The sequence below is a fragment of the Acinonyx jubatus genome, chromosome B3 (genome assembly GCF_027475565.1).
Source record: "Acinonyx jubatus isolate Ajub_Pintada_27869175 chromosome B3, VMU_Ajub_asm_v1.0, whole genome shotgun sequence".
In the NCBI taxonomy this organism is placed as follows: Eukaryota; Metazoa; Chordata; class Mammalia; order Carnivora; family Felidae; genus Acinonyx; species Acinonyx jubatus.
In genome coordinates this window covers 27,494,061-27,514,474 of record NC_069386.1, presented here as the reverse complement: position 1 = coordinate 27,514,474, position 20,414 = coordinate 27,494,061, and the positions used below count along the sequence as shown (strand labels likewise).

Genomic DNA, 20,414 nt, shown 5'->3' with positions numbered 1-20,414 from the left:
GGGAGAAGAGAGAAGGAAACAAAGCACAAGAGACTCTTAATGATAGAGAACAAACTGAGGGTTGCTGGAGGGAGATGGCTGGGAGATGGGCTAGATGAATGATGGGTATTAAGGAGGGCACTTGTAGTGAGTACTGCGTGTTGTATGTAAGTGATGAATTGCTGAATTCTACTCCTGAAACCAATACTGTACTATATGTTAACTAAAATTTATATTAAAAAAAATTAAATAATAATAATAATAAATTCCCAACAAACAAAAGCCTAGGAATAGACACTTCACAGGTAAATTCTACCAAACATTTCATGAAGAGTTAATACCTATCCTTCCCCAACTACTCCAAAACAGGCCTCCTTGCTGAGCTGGCTGCCTCAGGTTCCTTCCTCTTTTTATAGCTATGAGCTCCCGGATGCCTGCATTCCATAACAGCTCTCAGCCTCTGTCATAAATAGAAATTTTTCTCTTATTCTAAAACCAGTTGGTTTCTTCACAGTTTCATCTTCAAACATCACTGTACCTAAAGATTTTAAAGTCACTCACCTTACATCAGGAGGAACTCATTCAAGCTTATGCCCACATTCTGTTTCCCAGCTGCTTCCCAGGACACTTCAAGTCCTCTGGGATCAGCAAGAACAGAGAGCCACAGAATTGTAGAACACTGAGGATTTTTTGTTTGTTTGGCTACGCTCACATGTCCTCTCCTCCACTCCTACGTATGGGCTGCAGTGATCCTAATAGTTAAGTTGTAGGGGTATTTGTCTCACATTGGAACCCCTGGGTGCTGAGAGTTGAATGACTGTTTATAACAGCAGAACTATAAAACAAAGAAATGTTGTGCGAATACAAAAAAGACTTGTCAGGATGATAACATCAATTGGCAGTGATGCTGTCCAACCATGGACTTGTAGCTTTTGAAATCTTCCATTAAGTTATGTAAGTGCATCAGAAATATCCTTAAATATGACTTTCTAACACAAAAATAGTCATCTAGTTTATTTAGCTTTTGGATTATACCATGGAAAAATGGCTTCCTTTCATGCATGCTCCTAGAGCAACAATAGAAGTTGCTGCAAACAGCAAAAATAGAGTGCATCACTATGTCCTTTACTAATTAATTAATGCTTCAACTTTAAAAAAATGTGCAATGGGGCGCCTGGGTGGCGCAGTCGGTTAAGCGTCCGACTTCAGCCAGGTCACGATCTCGCGGTCCGTGAGTTCGAGCCCCGCGTCGGGCTCTGGGCTGATGGCTCAGAGCCTGGAGCCTGTTTCCGATTCTGTGTCTCCCTCTCTCTCTGCCCCTCCCCCGTTCATGCTCTGTCTCTCTCTGTCCCAAAAATAAATGAAAAAGAGGAACAAAGTTGTAGGGCTTATACTATCTGATTGTAAATTTTACTATAAAACTACATAATCAAGACAGTGTGGCACTGGCATAAGGATAGACATATACAATGAAACACAACACAGTTCAGAAATAGAACCATACATGTACAGTCAAATCATGGGCTGAAGTGGCAGTATAATTCAATGAGGAAGTCACTTTAATAAATGGTGCTGCATCAACTAGATATCAGTAGGGAAAATATTGAACCTTGATTCATGCCTCAGCTATACCCAAAAGTTAACTCAATAGCTTACAGACCTAAAGGTAAAAGCTAAATCTACAAACTACTAGAAGAAAACACAGGACAAAGGCATCATGACCTGAGGAGAAATGAAGATTTCTTAGGCAGAAATCAAATAAAAAAGCACCAATCATATAGAACAAAAGAAGTTACAGAGGTTGGAAGATGGTGGCAGAGTAGGAGGACCATAAGTTCCCCTTGTCGCATGAATACAACTAGATAACTATCACATTATTCTAAATACCCCCATAAATTGACCTAAAGACTGGCAGAACAACTGCACAGCTAACAGTAGAGGAGAGGTCACATCAAAATAGTGCAGAGCTGTGGTTCGGGAGGGAAACAGGTTGTGGCCATTGTGATGGGAAGGGAGCTGTGGCTGCAGAGATGGATGAAAGACAGACTAGCACACAGGAGAATATGCAGGGAAAACAAATCCCTATAGCAATTGCCTTAGAAGGTGAGAGGGGTTGAATTTCATGAGTTCTGGCAATGAGCCAGACTTAAAGCCTAGACTTTTAAAGGTCAGTGGGCTAGGATGGGATAGAGACTGGAGGGTATCATGCTGCTCTTGGAACAGAGGCAGGCAACAACTCACAGACATACAATGTGGAAACAGCAATCTGAAGAGCGCCAGGGATACACAATGGGAAGGCTATTCATTCATTTCAGAGTGCACTCTAGAGAGACAGTGTTCACAGAAAACCCCTCCAAGAACAAAGGAACTGGATAGTGCCATTACCTTCCCCTATCTCTCAAAACCACAGGACCACCTGCAGGTGGCACTACTTAATTACACCAAACCCTACCCCATCCCACACACACTCGGGTGGAACTACTCCTCCAATTCATCCTTGCCTCCGTCCACATGCAGTAGGCCCCACCCCTAGAAGACCTGCTCACACTGTACTTCCCCAAGGGTTTTGCAGAGCCTGGATTCAGGTGGTGGTGGTGACAGGTCTCATTTCACAAAGGACCAGAGTACACCTAGTAAAAATATGTCACATTCAGGCTAGGAATCCAAAACTGCCCACAACAGACAAAGTGAGCCTTTGCAGACAACTGGCCTGAGGGATAAAGCAGCCCGGAGAAAACAGAAGAGCCCATGCAGCACACAGCGGAGATACACCTGGAAGTCCCAGGCCCTGGGCACTGAAGGATACTATACTGCAGTGCACTACGTGACCTATTCTTCATAAGGCCAATACCCTTAAGAACAGGAGACACAGCTGATGTTCCTGACACAGAGAAAGAGGCACAGACTTAGACAAAATGACAAGACAGAGAAATTTATTCCAAATGAAAGAGCAGGACAAGGTCATGGCCAGTGATCTAAGCAAAACAGATACAAGTAATATGCCTGATAGAGAATATAAAATAATGACCACAAGGATACTCATTGGACTTGAGAAAGGAATGGGAGACATGAGTGAGACCCTTAACACAGAAATAAGGAATAGTAGAGACAAAGGGTTCAATAAATAAAATGAGAAACAAGCTTGATGGAATGATCAGCACGCTGGAAGAAGCAGAGGAACAAATTAATGACCTAGAAGATAGAGTAATGGAAAGTCATTAAACTTAAGAAAAGAGAGATAAAGGAATTATGCATGATGAGAAAAGACTTAGGGAAATCAGTGACTCCATCAAATGTAACAACATTCATATTATCTGAATCCCAGAAGAAGAGAAAAGGGAGGAGGAAAATGTAATTGAAGAAAAAAATAGATGAAACCTTCCCTAATCTGGGGAGAGGAAACAGATATCCAGATCCAGGAGGCAGAGAGAAACCCCAACAAAATCAACAAAAGCAGAACCACACCAAGAAATACTGTAATTAAGTTGACAAAACATACTGAAAAATATAAAATTTTAAAGTGTAAAGTAAAAAAAAAGATAATAACTTACATGGGAAAACACATAAGGCTAGCAGGGGATTTTCAGCAGAAACTTTGCAAAGCAGAAGAGAGCAGCATGATACATTCAAAGTACTGAATACGAAAAGTCTGCAGCCAAGAATATTCTATCCAGCCAGGCTATCATTCACAGTAAGGAGAGACGTAGAGTTTCCCAGACAAACAAAAACTAAAGGAGCTTGTGACCACTAAGCCAACTCTACAAGAAATATTAAAGGGGGCACTTTGGAAAGGAGAGCCCAAAAGTGAGTATAGAGGTAGGAAACACAAATGCATTAAAAATGACTATTTCTATAAAAAATCAGTCAAGGAACTCACACACAAAAAAGTATATAAAATACAATAACACATAGCTAAAATGTGAGGAGAGAAGAGTAAAGAATGGGTTCAAACTTAAACGACAATCAACTTAATATGGTATATGTCATATATATATATACATATATGTATATATATATATATATGCCTCTTCATATATATATATGCCTCTCTCTGCCTCTCCCTGCCTCTCCCTTGCTTATGCTGTCTCTGTCTCTCTCAAAAAATAAGTAAATAAACTTAAAAAAAAAAGTGAAGGAATGGAGAATCATCTGTCATGCAAATGGATGTCAAAAGAAAGTGTGTGAAGCAATACCATTATCAGACAAAATAGACTTAAAAACAAAAAGTGTAACAAGAGACAAGAAAGGACACTATATAATAACAAAGAAGACAGCTGAGGAGAGAGTTAAGATGGTGGAGTAGGAGGGGGATCCTGGGCTTGCCTCGTCCCTCAAACACAGCTAGATTAACAACAAATCATTCTGAACACCTAGGAAATCGATCTGAGGGTGAAAAGAACAATATGCACAATTAGAGGGAGAGACTGTGGTAGGTACAAGGTGCAGAGACATAAATTAGGGGAGAGAAAAGCCGCCACAGAGGAAAGAGAGCCTTTTTGCAAAGAGATGAGAGAGAGACAAAGAGAGAGGGGGAGAGATAGCAATGTGTTGGGTTTGTGTAAGAAAAACACTTCCCCAAAACCACTGACTGGGGATCAGGAGGATGGATCACAAGTTTTTACAAGCAGCAGAGCTCAAATTCTGAGCTTTTAGAAGTCTACACCATTCAGCAGAGTCGAGATGGTGAGTGCAGTGGAGTTCCTGGGGAGAAGGAGGGCAGAGGCCTTGGAGCAAAGAGCATGGTGTAGGGAATCCCTGGGCTGCACTGGGAGAGAACATTCCCCTTCCTGGAGTACATTTGGAACAGGGTATACTGCCTCTCCAAGGACAAAAGACTGATGGTCGCCATTGAGTAACTGTTCAACAGCAAGGGACAGAAGCTCACACAGAGTAGATAACCTGGTTGCTGCTTTTCACTGTTTCACAATAAACTCTAAGCACGAGTGCAGCCATACAACTGCTTTGCTGGGACAAAACAGCACCAGATGCACCATGGCAAGTCTCTCCTCTGTGGGAGGGAAGCAGTTCCACACCCTGCAAGGGTCCTTTAAGATTTGGATTTCTGAATCCCAGTCACAGGCCAGAGACAAAATACAGGAGAACTGTGGCCCTAGGCATGCCAACAGCCTTGTCACAGACAGGGTGAGAGCAGGAATCTGACAGAAGCCAGGAACACAAGAGGGAAATTCTTCAATCTGTGAGAGATTCCTGTTAGTAGGTGCCAGGTCTCCACTCCGGAGACCAGAGAGCAGGGTGATGCCACTTTCTCACTACAAACCAGCATGGACAGACTTCAGTGAGCAACACAGCACCCACAGTGGAGGCTGGAGCCACTTACCCCAAACCCTTACTCTGCCACTCCACACCGCCCCCCCCCCCCCCCGCCATGCCCTGCAGATACATCTTTACTAGGGCAGGTGTGACTGTGACCCAGTGTAGTGGGCCTCTCCCCCAGGGGACCAACCATCACAGGCTACCTGCAGTCACAACTCTATTGATCACAGAGTGCTCCAAAATGTCAGCTTCAGATCAGGTGGAAATAGGACTAGGCTTTTTTTCCTCCCCGCTTTGGAAGTAGGCTTATAGTTGTTTGTTTTTTCATTTCCTTTTCTCTTTTTTTGGCCCAGGCTTTTTGTTTTTTCTGTTTCTTTGAAATCAGGCTTATGGGGTTGTTTGCTTTTTTTCTTTTTCTTTTCTCTTTTTCTCATTCAGACGTATTATTATTATTCAGGTTTATTTTAACAAACAAACAAAGCACACCTAATTAAAGGTCCAAACACTCCCCACTGCAAGCAAGGAGAAACTCTCCAGAGGACTGACCTGTGGGAAAGAGCAGCCAAAACACAACAGCAAAGTGCACACAGCATACACCAGAAACACTTCTGAAGTACCTGGCCCTGGACAGTGCATGACCTCTTCTTAATATAGCATTACTCTCAGGAGCAGGAAACATACAAGCTTTCATAATATGTAAAAGACAGAAACATAGCCAAAATGACAAGATGGAAGAATTCTCCCCAAAAGAAATACCAAGAAGAAGTCACAGCCAGGGATTTACTCAAAACTGATATAAGCAAGATATCTGAACAAGAATTTAGAACAATAGTCATAAGAATACCAGCTGGGTAGTGAAAACCAGAGAAACCCTTCCTGCACAGATCAAAGACTGAAAAACTAATTAGGCTGAAATTAAAAATGTTATAACTGAGACACAACTGGATACAGTCACAATAAGGATTGAAGAAGCAGAGGAGAGAGTAAATGACATAGAAGATAAAAATTAAAGGGGTACCTGGGTGGCTCAGTCAGGTAAGCATCCAACTATTGATTTCAGCTCAGGTCATAATCTCACAGTTTGTGCTTGAGCCCTGCATCAGGTTCAGTGCACAGTGTGGATGGAGCCTGCTTGGGATTTTCTGTCTCCCTCTCTCTTCCCCTCTCTGCTCATGCTCTCTCTCTTTCTCTCTCAAAAGTAAATGAGCATTAAAAAATGAATGAATGAATGAATGAATGAATAAATAGAAAATTATGGAAAATAATGAAGCTGAAAAGAAAAAAGAAGAAAACTATCAGATCATGAAGGTAGATTTAGGGAACTCAATGACAAAATAAAGTGCAATAATATCAGTATCTTAGGAGTTCCAAAAGAAGAAGAGCAGGAAAAAGGGACAGAAGGTTTATTTGAACAAATTATAGCTGAGAACTTCCCTAACCTGGGAAAGGAAACAGGCATTCAAGTCCAAGAGGTATTCAATGTGCTAAATGGGAAAAATATGCACCCAGGAATCCTTTATCCAGCAAGGCTGTCATTCAGAATAGGAGAGATAAAGAGTTGCCAAGATAAACAAAAAAGGAGTTCAGGAATACTAAACTAGCTCTGTAAGAAATATTAAAGGAGACCCTTCCAATGGGAAAGAGAAACCAAAAACAACAAACACTAGAAAAAAACAGAGACAATCTACAGGAACATTGACTTTACAGGTAATACAATAGCACTATATTCATATTTATCGATAATTATTCTGAATGTAAATGGACTAAATGCTCCAATAAAAAGATAATGGGCATCAGAATGGATTTTTAAAAAAGCTCCATCAATGTGCTTCTTACAAGAGACATATTTTAGACCCAAAGAAACCTCCAGATTGAAAGTGAGGGGATGGAGAATGATTAATCATGCTAACAGACATTAAAATAAAACTGGAACAGCCATACTTAGACAAACTAGATTTTAAAACAAAGAATGTAATGAGAGATGAAGGGTACTGCAAAATAAAAGGGTCTATCAAAAAAGATTTAACAATAAGTATTTATGCCCTCAACTTAGATAATCCAAATATATAAATCAATTAATCACAACCATAAAAAAACTCATTGATAATATAATAATAGTAGGGGGCTTTAACACCACACCTACAGCAATGGACAGACCATCTAAGCAAAAGATCAAGGAAACAATGGCTTTAAACGACATACTAAAGCAGATGGACTTAACAGATACATACAGAGCATTTCATCCTAAAGCAGCAGAATATACATTCTTTTTGAACAGATACACCACAGATATACCAGCAATTATAAGAGAATGTTACAAAAAACTATATGCCAACATATTGGACAACCTGGAAGAAATGGATAAACTGTGAGAAACATTATTAAACTACCAACTAAAACAGGAACAGAAAATTTGAGCAGACTGATAACCAGCAAAGAAACTGAATCAGTAATCAAAAAACTCTCAACAAACAAAAGTCCTAGACCAGAAAGCTTCACAGGCAAATTCTACCAAACATTGAAAGAAAAGTTAATACCAATTCTTCTCAAACTATTCCAAGAAAAAAAAAAAAAGGAAGGAAAACTTCCAAACTCATTCTATGAGTCCAGCATTACCCTAATACCAAATAAAGGCACCACTGAAAAAGAGACCAACATCCTGGATGTTCACATGATGCAAAAATCCCCAACAAAATTCTAGCAAACCAAATCCAACAACACATTAAAAGAATCCTTCAAAAAAAAAAAAAAAAAAAAAAAGAAAAGAAAAGAAAAAAAAGAATCCTTCAACACAATCAAGTGGGATTTATTCCTGGGCTGCAAAGGTGGTTCAATACTTGCAAATCAATCAATGTGATACATCACATTAATAAAAGAAAGGATAAGAACCATATGATCCTTTCAGAAGATGAGGAAAAGCATTTGACAAAGCATAACATCCATTCATGAGAAAAACTCTCAACAAAGTAGGTTTAGAGGGAACACATCTCAACATAATAAAGGCCATCTATGAAAAACCAACAGCTAATATCATCCTTAATGGGGAAAAATTGAGAGTTTTCCCTCTACGGTCAGAATAAGAGGGGATGTCCACTCTCACCACTATTATTTAACATAGTATTGGAAGTCCTAGCCATAGCAATAAGAGTAGGAAATAAAGAGATCCAAATTATCAAGGAAGAAGTGAAACTTGCACTATTTGAAGATGACATGATACTCTATATAGAAAACCTGAAAGACTCCACCAAAAAAATTGTTAGTAATGACACACAAATTCAGTAAAGTTGTGGGATACAAAATCAACATACAGAAATCTGTTGCATTTCTATACAGCAATAATGAAGTAGCAGAAAGAAAAATTAAGGAACAATCCCATTTACAACTGCACCAAAAACAGAAGATACCTAGGCATAAACCTAATGAAAGAGGTTACAGACTTGTATTCTGAAAACTATAAAATACTGATGAAAGAAATTAAAGACGACACAAAGAAATGGAAAGACATTCCATGCTCATGGATTAGAAGAAGAAATATTGTTAAAATGTCTATACTACCCAAAGCAATCTATACATTTCATGCAATCCCTATCAAAATATCACTAGCATTTTTCACAGAGCTGGAAGAAACAATCCTAAAATTTGTATGGAACCACAAAAGACCCCAAACAGCCAAAGCAATCTTGAAAAGGAAAAGCAAATTGAAAGGTATCACAATTCCAGATTTCAAGTTACATTACAAAGCTGTAATATAATCAAAACAGTATGGTACTGGCAGTAAGACAGACATATAGATCAAGAGAATATTATAGAAAACCCAGAAATGAACCCACAAATGTATGGTCGATCAGTCGTACTGGAAGTAAGATAGACACATAGGTCAAGAGAACAGAATAGAAAACCCAGAAATAAACCTACAAATATACGGTCACTTAATCTTAAAAAAATTTTTTTAAACGTTTATTCATTTTTGAGAGACAGAGAGAGACAGAGTGCAAACAGGGGTGGGGCAGAGAGAGAGGTAGACACAGAATCCAAAGCAGGCTCCAGGCTCTGAGATGTCAGCACAGAGCCCAACACGGGGCTCGAACTCACAAACTGTGAGATCATGACCTGAGCCAAAGTCAGAGGCTTACCTGAGCCACCCAGGTGCCCCTATGGTCAATTAATCTTAAAGCATGAAGGAATATCTAATGAAAAGACAGTCTTATCAACAAATGATGATGGGAAAACTGGACACTTCATGCAAAAGAATGAAACTAGACCATTTTCTTACACCATACACAAAAACAAATTCAAAATGTATTAAAGATCTAAATGTGAGACCTGAAACCATAAAAATCCTAGTAGAGAACATAAAAATCTGAGAAGAGAACCTTGGATTGAAGTATCCTCTTTGACATGGACCATCGTAACTTCTTTCTAGACATGTCTTCTGTGGAAAGGGAAGCAAAAGCAAAAATAAACTATTGGGACTACATCAAAATAAAGTTTCCACACAGCAAAGGAACCAATCAACAAAACTAAAAGGCAATCTATGGAATGAGAAAAGATATTTGCAAATGACATATCTGATAAAGGGTTATCCAAAATATATAAAGAACTTATAAAACTCTGGGCACCTGGCTGGCTCAGTCAGACCATGCGACTCTCGATTTTGGGGTTTTGGGTTTGAGCCCCATATTGGGTGTAGAGATTACTTAAAAATAAAATCTTTTTTTTCTTTTTTTTTTTTTTTAACGTTTATTCATTTTTGAGACAGAGAGAGACAGAGCATGAATGGGGGAAGGTCAGAGAGAGAGGGAGACACAGAATCCGAAACAGGCTCCAGGCTCTGAGCTGTCAGCACAGAGTCCGACGCGGGGCTTGAACTCATGGACCACGAGATCATGACCTGAGCCGAAGTCGGCCGCTTAACCGACTGAGCCACCCAGGCGCCCCAGAAATAAAATCTTTTTTAAAAAAGTACTTATAAAACTCAACACCCAGAAAGCAAACAATCCAATTTAAAAATTGGCAGAAGACATGAACAGACATTTCTCCAAAGACATACAGATTGCCAACAGACACATGAAAAGATGTTAATCATCATTTACCTACCATCAGGGAAATGCAAGTCAAATCCATAATAAGATATTACCTTACACCCATCGGATGGCTAAAATCAACAACACAAGAAACAACAGGGTTTGGTGAGGATGTGGAGAAAAAGGAACACTTGTGCACTATTGGTGACAATGCAAACAAGTGCAGCTACTGTAGAAAACAGTATGAAGGTTCCTCAAAAAGTCAGAACTGCTCTATGATCCAGCAATCACACTACCAGGTATTTACCCAAAGAATACAAAAACACTAATTCAAAGGGGTATATGCACCCCTATGTTTATAGCAGCACTATTTACAATAGCCAATATATGGAAAAAGCCCATGTGTCAATCAATAGATGAATGGATAAAGAAGATGTCATATATATATATACACATATACAATGGAGTCTTATTCAGCCATCAAAAGGAATGAAATCTTGCCATTTGCAACAACATGAATGGAGCAAAAGAGTATAATGCTAAGTGAAATAAGCCAGTCAGAGAAAGACAAATACCATATGATTTCACTCAGATGTGGAATTAAAGAAACAAAACAAACAAGCAAAGTGGAAAAAAAAGAGAAAGACAAAACAAGAAACAGACTCCTCTTAAAAAAAAATTTTGATGTTTGTTTTTAAGAGAGGCAGAGCACGAGCAGGGTAGGGGCAGAGAAAGAGGGAGACACAGAATCCAAAGCAGGCTCCAGGCTCTGAGCTGTCAGCACAGAGACCGACCCAGGGCTTGAACTCACGAACCATGAGATCAAGTCGGACGCACAACCAACTGAGCTATCCAGGTGCCCCAAGAAATAGACTCTTAATTATAGAGACCATACTGATGCTTATTGGAGAGGAGGCAGGTGGGGGATGGGTGAATAGTTGATGGGGATTGAAGAATCCACTTGTGATGAGTACCAAGTGATGTATGAAATTGTTGAATTACTGTATTGTACACCTGAAACTAATATAACAGTGTAGGTTCAGTTACTGAAATTAAAATTAAAACAGAACACACACACACACACAATTAAACTTCATCAAAACTAAAATTTTCTGTCCTTCCAAAGGCACCCTTAAGAAAATGAAAAGGCAAGCCACAGAGAAAGATTTGCAATTCCTTTATCTGACAAAGGACTTGTATCCAGAATATACGTACAAACTAACAATCAATAACAAAAAGACACAATCCAATAAAACATAGGCAAAGCTCTTTAAAAGACACCTCATTAAAAAACATATACAAATGGACAATAAACTCATTAAAAGAAACTACCATAAGGTATCAAGAAAAAGAGAATGAAAATCACAGGATACCACTGTACACTTACCAGAAAGGTTAAAATTTAAATATATGACAACACTAAATGTTGAAGATAATATGGAACACCTAAAACCCTCATATATTGCTAATGAGAATGTAAAATGGTACAATTAGAGTGGGAAAAATGTTTAGTAATGTCTTAAATTTACTTATATACCTACTATATGATCCAGCACTATTATTCCAAGGTATTTACACGAAAGAAATGAAAACATTATGTTTTAAAAAGAATTATATGAGACTTGTCATTGCACCTTTATTCAAACTGCAAAACTTTGGAAACAACCAAAATGTTCATCAACAAGAGAATGAATGAGCAAATTATGGTATATTCAAACAATGGAACACTATTCAGCAATATAATAAATGTACTATTGATAATAGCATAATGAATCTTCAACCATGCTGAGCCAAAAAAAAAAAAAATAGACGTAAGAAAGTACATACTATATAATTCCACTTACATGAAGTTCAAAAATAGGCAAAACTAATTCATTCTATGCAGATAGGTATCAGAAGATTGGGTACTCTGCTGTGGTGTGGGGAGCACAGAATATAAAAAAGACATGAGGGAACATTCTAGGGCTACAGCAATAATCAATTTCTTTACTAGGGTGTTAGATACACACGTATATTTATTTGTCAAATAACCCTAACCTAACCCTAACCCTAAACTCATCAAACTGTACCTTTAAGATTTGTGCAGCTTATTCTATGTAATTATACTCTAATGTTTTTAAAAAAGAAACAGTTTATAAGCAATACATAAACTTCTAGGTTAGCCCACACAATGGTGACCATAATGCCATAACTGCTATGGTAGTTTCTCAGTTTCTTCAGGAAATGACATTGTGTTTCAAGAGGAAAATGAATCTGGTATATATTAACACATTCTCCTTCCTCATCATACTACCCCAGAAAGCTCAATGCAATACTTGTATTCTATTTTCTTACTGTGTCCATCTATCAAGTATTTACTAGAATCATCATGTAAACAATCCTTAGTGAATACGAAGACTTAAAAAGTCTCCCAAAGGATGGTTTCTGCCCTGAAAGAGCATCCACTTCCTCCTTGCTGTAACTGCAGAGCTTTCTCTCCCATTTTTTTCCTCACAGAGATGGAGGCTGCCCCCAACCCACCCTGAGGGCAGAGAAGCCAAGGTGACTGATTCTTGCTTTCATGACAGGTAGATGCCAGATATTTATAGCTGTACTAGTGTGCTCTGTTTATGTGAACAGAACAATCTATGATAATGAGCTCTCAGTCATGACTAGTAGAATGCAACTATAGCAGAGAGAAGCCAAAATTGTGGAAAACAAATTTTGGGAATATATATTTATATTTCCTCTACATTTAAATATGAGCATGGAAATCGATATGATATTCCTAGAAATCTTTTTGGCTATATATATACGTATGTATAATACATACTTGTGTATGTATACAGTTTATAAAAACATCACTTTTAGGGGCACCTGGGTGACTCAGTCAGTTAAGTGACCAACTCTTGATTTTGGCTCAGGTCATGATCTCATACATCACCCAGTGCTCATCACAACAAGTGTACTCCTTAATCCCCATTACCTATTTAATGTGAAAAGTGATCTTTTCTAGTCCATCATGGTTAAAAAAGGTTTTTTTTTTAATGTTTACTTATTTATTTTGAGACCTCACACATACGTGCAAGCAGGGCAGGGGCAGAGGGAAAGGGAGAGAGAGAATCCCAAGCAGGGTTTGTGCTGTCAGCATGGAGCCAGATATGGGGCTCAATCTCATGAACTGTGAGATCATGGCCTGAGGCAAAATCAAGAGTAAGATGCTCAAATGACTGAGCCATCCAGGCACCCTCCCCCCAACTTTTTTTAAAGTTTATTTATTTTGAGAGAGAGAGAGAGCATGCGCAAGAGCAAGGAGGGGAGGAGCAGAGAGAGAGGGAGAGAAAAAGAATCCCAAGCAGGTTCTGCACAGTTAGCATGGAGCCCCATGCAGGGCTTGAACTCATGAACCGTGAGATCATGACCTGAGCTGAAATCAAGAGTCAGATGCTTAACTGACTGAGCCACTCATGCACCCCCAAAATTTTTTAAATGACTGTTTACTCATTACGGACTTAATTGGACTGAAAATATAAATAACATTTTATACTATACAAATATTTTTGAGGAAAAAATATATTCTGTTCAACAGCAATCCAATTAAGACCAAGGGTTATTTCACTTACATTGTATGAAAATGAGAATAAATTTTTATTTGCCTTAAAGTCTTTGGGTATTATTCACAGTTATAATAACACAGTATCAGATTACAAAGTAAATTTCACACTTAAGCCTTATCTGTAGGTAAATCTATCTTCCCTCTTACCTTCCCTACAGGGACCAGGGCAAAATAGATGATCTTCATAATGAGCATGAGCTGGGTTAAAATCCTGATACCAGCAGTTCCACATCAGGTGCATGCCTCAGGGGATCTATGCCCTTATGCATTCCCCTCCCACACTGAACCTGGGTTGGCCCTGAGTAAGCCAATAAAATGTGGCAGAAGTGGCACTGCAAAACTTCTGAGATCAGGCCACAAATATCCACACAGCTCCCACCATCATCCTTGGAAGATCTGGTCTAAGGGAAGCTACCCACCATGTAAGGGATCTGACTTACCCATGAGACCATGGAGTAAGGAAGCCCAAGGTAGCCACATGTGAAGAGACTATATGGAGAGATGGAGAAAGGGAGGGAAGGAGGAAAGCAGAAAAGGAGGGAGGAAAAGACAGAAGAGAGGGGGGCTCAGCAAACTGATAGATACATGAGTCTGGGACACCATGGGTTTTCTATTAGTAGCCTCCTTTATCTTCTCTTCTTATGGAAACAGTATCAGTTAAACCAGGTACAGGCTTCAGAGCTATTCTCACCATGTTCCTTATCAACAATGATCTCTCTTCAGGACTAGACAGAGATCAGATAGGTGTAGATGTTCAGATGTAGCAGTAACTCTGGCTTCATTTACTTAGTAGAGGCCACAGGTAAATGACGTGAGCTTTAAGTACCTTGAAGAAAGCTCTGAAGTCTTTTCATAAAATATAAGGTCCAGTTTTACCTTCCTCACTCAAGTTATACGTGGCCAGTTAGCATTACTGAGTATCCATCACATGCCTCCCAAGTGGACAGGAGCTGTGCCCTGCCTTGATAAGCCGAGATCCAGGGGAACAGACAAGTAAACAGGCCATCATCCCATGGGTTTCAGAGGCAGAAGGGGGTTGAGGACCAGCGCCAAGGAAATGCATGGGGGAGGAAACTGACCCCATCTGTCAGGGTCTGGAGGGTTCACAGAAACAGCAGAAACTAATCGCAGACCACTGCAGGGATGAAGACAATGTGTATCTGTCTTCTCTGTGGATGTGGAGGCACCTAAGTGTGCCTGGAGATGGCAGGAGAAGCAACGAGAAAGAACACATACATCCCACAGCCAGGGAATGCACGTGCTTCAGAAACAATGTACAGAAGGCTTGGGACAGCAGGCAGAATGCCTGAATCCCAGGTTCCATGCTCACAACACAACTCACTCACCTTTCCAGTGTCTTAACAGTATGACTACAGTTTTAGACTATACTCCTCAGGAAAGAGACTATGAAACCTGGAAAGGATTTTTATTATGGTAAAATAAACATAAAATTTATCATTTTAAACACTTTTAAGTGTACAATTCTATGACATTAAGTACATTCACATTGTTGTACACCTATTACCACCACTGATCTCCAGAACCTTTTTATCTTCTCAAACAAACACTGTACTCGTTAAACACTAACTCTCCATTCCCTGCTTCTTGCAGTCCCTGCAACCACCATCCTACTTTCCGTGTCTGTGAATTTGACGAAGTACCACATATGAGTGAAATTATACAGTGTTCATCTTTTTTTAACAGGCTTATTTCACTTAGCATACTGTTCTCAAGGTTCATCCATGTTGTAGCATGTGTTAGAATTACCATCATAAGAGGCTAAAAAGGCTAAATAACATTCCATTAAATGTATATACCACAATTTGCTTATGTGTTCATCTGTCAATGGATATTTGGATTGCTCCCACCTTTTGTTTATGCTATGTCCTTTTGTTCTTGCTATAAACATGGGTGTACAAATATTTGTTTGAGACCCTTCTTTCACTTCTTTTGGGTATATACCCAGAAGTGGAATTGATGGGTCATATGGTTAAGTCTGTGTTTAATTTTTTGAAGACTCGCCATACTGTTTTTCAAAGCAGGTGCATCATTTTACATTCCCATCAAAAATGCACAAGAGTTCCAATTTCTCCACACCTTCACCAATACCTGTTATTTTATGTCTTGTTTTTTGTTTCTTTTATTTTTATAATAGCCATCCTAATGTGTGTAAGGTGGTATCTCCTGGTTTTGAAGAAAGGGATTTTAAAAAGATCTGCTGGTTCATCCTGGTCTAGGGCGTTCTATATAAAGTAACTTACTATGCAATTTTCCAAAGCTTCCAGCAAATTCAACCACATGACTTTCCTGAGACTGTTTCCACAAAGCCTGTCCCAGGGCAGGATACCACCCCCAGGCTATCAACCTCCCTAGCCATCATTGCCTACGTGTGCCAGAATTCTGAAGTTGTAACTGGCTTTCCACAAATGCTTTCACACCCCACAATTACCTTGTTTTTCTCACTTAAATCTTTCTTTAACTGGACTCTGACACTAGACATACTATAAATGATCTGTGGCCCCTTGTGCCCCCTGCCCTCTTCTCATACAGAGTCCTTCAGAGGTGCCCCAGGAGTCAGGTAGTCCACCATGAGCTTGTGTTATGGAAAGTGCTCCTGGACTATCCGGTTACTCTGTTTATTGGGAAGGTCCCTTCAAGAGTGAGTGAAAGCCTGTAACAGAGGAAACTTGGCCCCAAAATCCCCAGTAGAAGGGCTGTGACCAAAACTTGCCTCTCCTGAAGCTAAAACTCAATGCTCTCATGTGGCACTTTGTTTAAAGTTGAAACTGCCCATTTCTTCACTGGATTGTTTTCTGGGTGTTGAGTTTGGTAAGTTCTTTATAGATTTTGGATAGACACTTCCAAAGACGACAACAGATGGCCAACAGACACGTGAAAAGATGCTCAACATCGCTCATCATCAGGGAAATACAAATCAAAACTACACTGAGATACCACCTCACATCAGTCTGAGTGGCTAAAATTAACAACTCAGGAAACAACATACGTTGGCAAGGATGTGGAGAAATGGGAACCCTCTTGCACTGTTGGTGGGAATGCAAATTGGTGCAGCCATTCTCGAAAACAGTGTGGAGGTTCCTCAAAAAATTAAAAATAGAATTACCCTACCACCCAGCAATAGCACTACTAGGAATTTATCCAAAGGATACAGGAGTGCTGATCCACAGGGGGATATGTACCCCAAAGTTTATAGCAGCGCTATCAACGATAGCCAAATTATGGGAAAAAACCCGAATGTCCATCAACAGATGAATGGATAAAGAAATTGTGGTTTATATATACAATGAAATACTACTTGGCAATGAGAAAGAATGAAATCTTGCCATTTGCAACAACGTGGATGGACTGGAGGGTATTAAGCTAAGTAAACTAAGTCAGTCAGAGAAAGACAGATATCATATGTTTTCACTCACATGGAATTTGAGAAACTTGACAGAAGACCATGGGGGAAGGAAAGGGGAAAAGTTGTTTCAAACAGAGAGGGAGGCAAACCATAAGAGACTCTTAAATAGAGAGAACTGAGGGTTGATGGAGGGGCGGGGGAGAGGGGAAAATGGGTGATGGGCATTGAGAAGGGCACTTGTTGGGATGAACACTGGGTGTTACATGTAAGCAATGAATCATGGGAATCTACTCCTGAAGCCAAGAGCACAGTGTATACACTGTATGTTAGCTAATTTGACAATAAATTATATTAAAAATAATAATAATAAAGTTGAAACTTTCACTGAGACAGTTTTTTACAGTGTAAGAAACTGACTGGTCTCCCTTAATGCAAGACCTTGACTTCCTAGTTCTTAGCTACCTCCTCTTTCCTCCTATCTCTCCCATATCAGTCATTTCATAATGGTCAACTCTACTGCTTGTTAGCAGAGGTGGGAAAAGATTTTAAGGAGAGTAGATTCTGAAACTGCATATCCTCATAATAAAAGTTTCAAGAATATCTGTTGAACAAATCAAAACTACATTTATCAAAACAAGACTATATGTCTGTCTTCCATCACGGTGAGCAACCCAGCTAACCTGAATCTGCAGCAATGGGTTGTAAGTGGGAAAGTATGAACTTAGCAAATAGCACATTTTCACTTTATTAATTTAAAGGCATAGTACATAGTTATAAATAACAGCATCAATTATGGGTGGGTTTTTTTCTGGTTGTGTTTTTTTTAATTTTCTTATTCACTAATATCCTCAAACACATAAGCTGAGCTAAAAAAACACATTTTAGTTTTACTCAATAATTGTTTGTTTTTATTAACTAAAGTCCGTATTCAGGTTTCCTTAGATTTTACCTAATATCATTATGTGTCCTTAGACGACTCCTGTCTGTGATAGTCTCTCAGACTTTACAACCTTGGCAGAGGACTGGTCATATATTTTGCAGGATATTCCTCAATGTTTGTGAGATGTTTTTCTTATGGTGAGACTGGGGTTGTAGGTTTTTGGAAGGACACTACAGAGGAGGAGTGCCCTTCTCATATATCTTATCAATGGGCACATGTGTTATGTTTAAGTTACAGTGAACACTTCACACACCCCTGAAACCTGTCAAATTGATAGGTGCTTCCAGAAAAATAGGCCAATGCCAGATGTGTCTTAGAGACATGTCTGCATCCCAAGGAAAGCATACTTGGTTTTATTCAGATTTTATGTAAAGTTCCGTGTTTTCACTTCTAAGTTGAATTCTTTAAACAAATATCCATGATTTTATATTTTCATTTGAGATTGCAGTCTTTCTGAAGGGATTTTTGGCTCTCCATCCAGGAAACTCTGAGAAAGTTTCACCTGTGTTCTGGAATCAGCACTATTAAATAAGTTTACTTATTCTCAAACCCTTGACCTGGTGGTCTCATTTTCCTGAGAACTCTTAATACTATTTTTGTGAAAATAACAGCTAACAACCCACAAGATTCTCTGTCCTCCTGAGAGCAGCATTTCTTGTGTCTCACAGCATGCTACATCTTGCATTCAGTAAATCGTCCCAGGGTTCTCTTAACACAGACGCTGTCAACGAACTGTGCTACATCTCTCACTTTCCACATTACTAAGGAGTGGGGTCTGGTGGCTTATCCACCAGGGGAATACTCAGTTGACCCATTTTTTGCTTTTTCAGAAAAATCTGCCTTCAGTTTTCTCCACACTGAAGATCACTTGTAGCCAGATGGCTCAAGTCTAAACCAGAGTATCTCAATCAAGGACCCCAGGAACAGAAGCTACAAAGAAGCACAGACCTCTTGCTTGACCCTGCGAGTGAGAGCCTTCTTGGCCCACCTGTTCCCCGCTCCACCCCCCGCGGCCCTGCCTAGTTCTTTCTTCTGCACTGGCGTGGTCACTGCAGGGGGTTAGGGGAGGCAAATTAGCGGGCCTTGCTCTCCCCTAGGCCGAGGCCACAGTCTAGGCGAGAGGTTGCTCCTTCTGGGCAAGCACTGCACTCCGACCACTTTGGGATACTATAAACCGGAAGGTTTCCCTAGCAGCGAATGGGTGCGGGTGACAGGGTCGCCTAGGCTCCAACCGGAGGGCAGGTTGGTAGGCTGCGCGGCTGCAGAGGGAGTGGGAGGGTCTGGGAAGGAAGAAAGAAGTCAGCTGGTGAAACCCTGTAAAATTGAACAAAGCCTCTCTAGACGCTAGGAAAAGAGAAAAAGGGTGGGGGAGACACAACTACCACGGCTCAGGGTGCATCGGTTGATTCTCGGACAGCTTCGGGAACTGCGAGAGGACAAGACGCGGCAGCGGCTGTTACGCTTCTAGGGCGCAGGGCCGCGGCAGTGCCTGCGCTTCAGGTGGGCGAGGAGACTCCCGCCCGAGCAGCTTGCCCTCCGAGGTGCTCCGCCTTGGCCCTAGGCCGGGTCTAAGCAGCGACCCAAACACCCCCAACTTGCGGCCGCTCCCCTGCTCATCTCCCGGCGGCTGCTCCCTCCATCCTCACCCCCTTAACCCAAAGCGCAGCTCTTGCGGCCCGCCCTACCTCGTCGCTTGGCGCGCACGATGCCCTTTTTTTGCAGCACGAACGTGGACCCATTCACCAGGCTCGACACGACGGCCACGCCCAGGCCAAGCGACACCGCGGCGGGGCTCGGGCTGCGCGCCCCCTCCCCGGCCGCCGCCGCTGCCGCCGCTGCAGTCCCCATTCCGCCCGCGCCCGCCCTCCGCGCCTGCGCCTGCGCGCCGCGCGCGCTGGGGCTGGAGGGGGTGGACCCGGGGATCTGCTGGGCCTGGACGGAGTGGAGGGTTGGGTTCGGACCGGGTGTGGGTGTGGGGAGAATTCCGAGTTCCGCGGAGGCGGGAAAGGGGAGGAGGAGAACTTGGTCTGCGTGAAGAGGTTGCAGTGGGGGACCCTGGGGCTCGTCCAGTGGGGGTGGAGCCCTGGTTCCGCGGAGCCGGGTGATGGAGTAGAGAGGAGGGGAGTGACAATGAGGAAGGAGAGTGAGGAGAGGTAAGAGGGGGCGGTGTGAAAGGGATAAAGTGGTAGATGGGTGGGTGGAGGTAGGGTTCCCAGATTTGGTAAATGAAAATACCGG

At 40.9% G+C, this 20,414-nt stretch overlaps 1 protein-coding gene across 4 annotated transcripts in view; it reads right to left on the bottom strand.

Moving 5' to 3' along the window:
- The window catches only part of NIPA1 (NIPA magnesium transporter 1), a 90,527-nt gene extending 70,436 nt beyond the window's left edge, over positions 1–20,091 (bottom strand). For 3 of the 4 annotated variants that reach the window (XR_008299027.1, XR_008299028.1, XM_027067858.2), the window contains exon 1: positions 19,862–20,091. Coding sequence is in view for 1 of the 4 variants with exons in the window: in XM_027067858.2 (XP_026923659.1) it covers positions 19,862–20,024 (163 nt within the window). In the remaining 3 variants the exon portion in view is untranslated. Of the gene's footprint in view, positions 1–540; positions 3,842–19,861 lie in introns of those variants that run through there. The other variant, XM_015085025.3, reaches the window with a different exon arrangement.
- Positions 20,092–20,414: the final 323 nt, after the last annotated feature.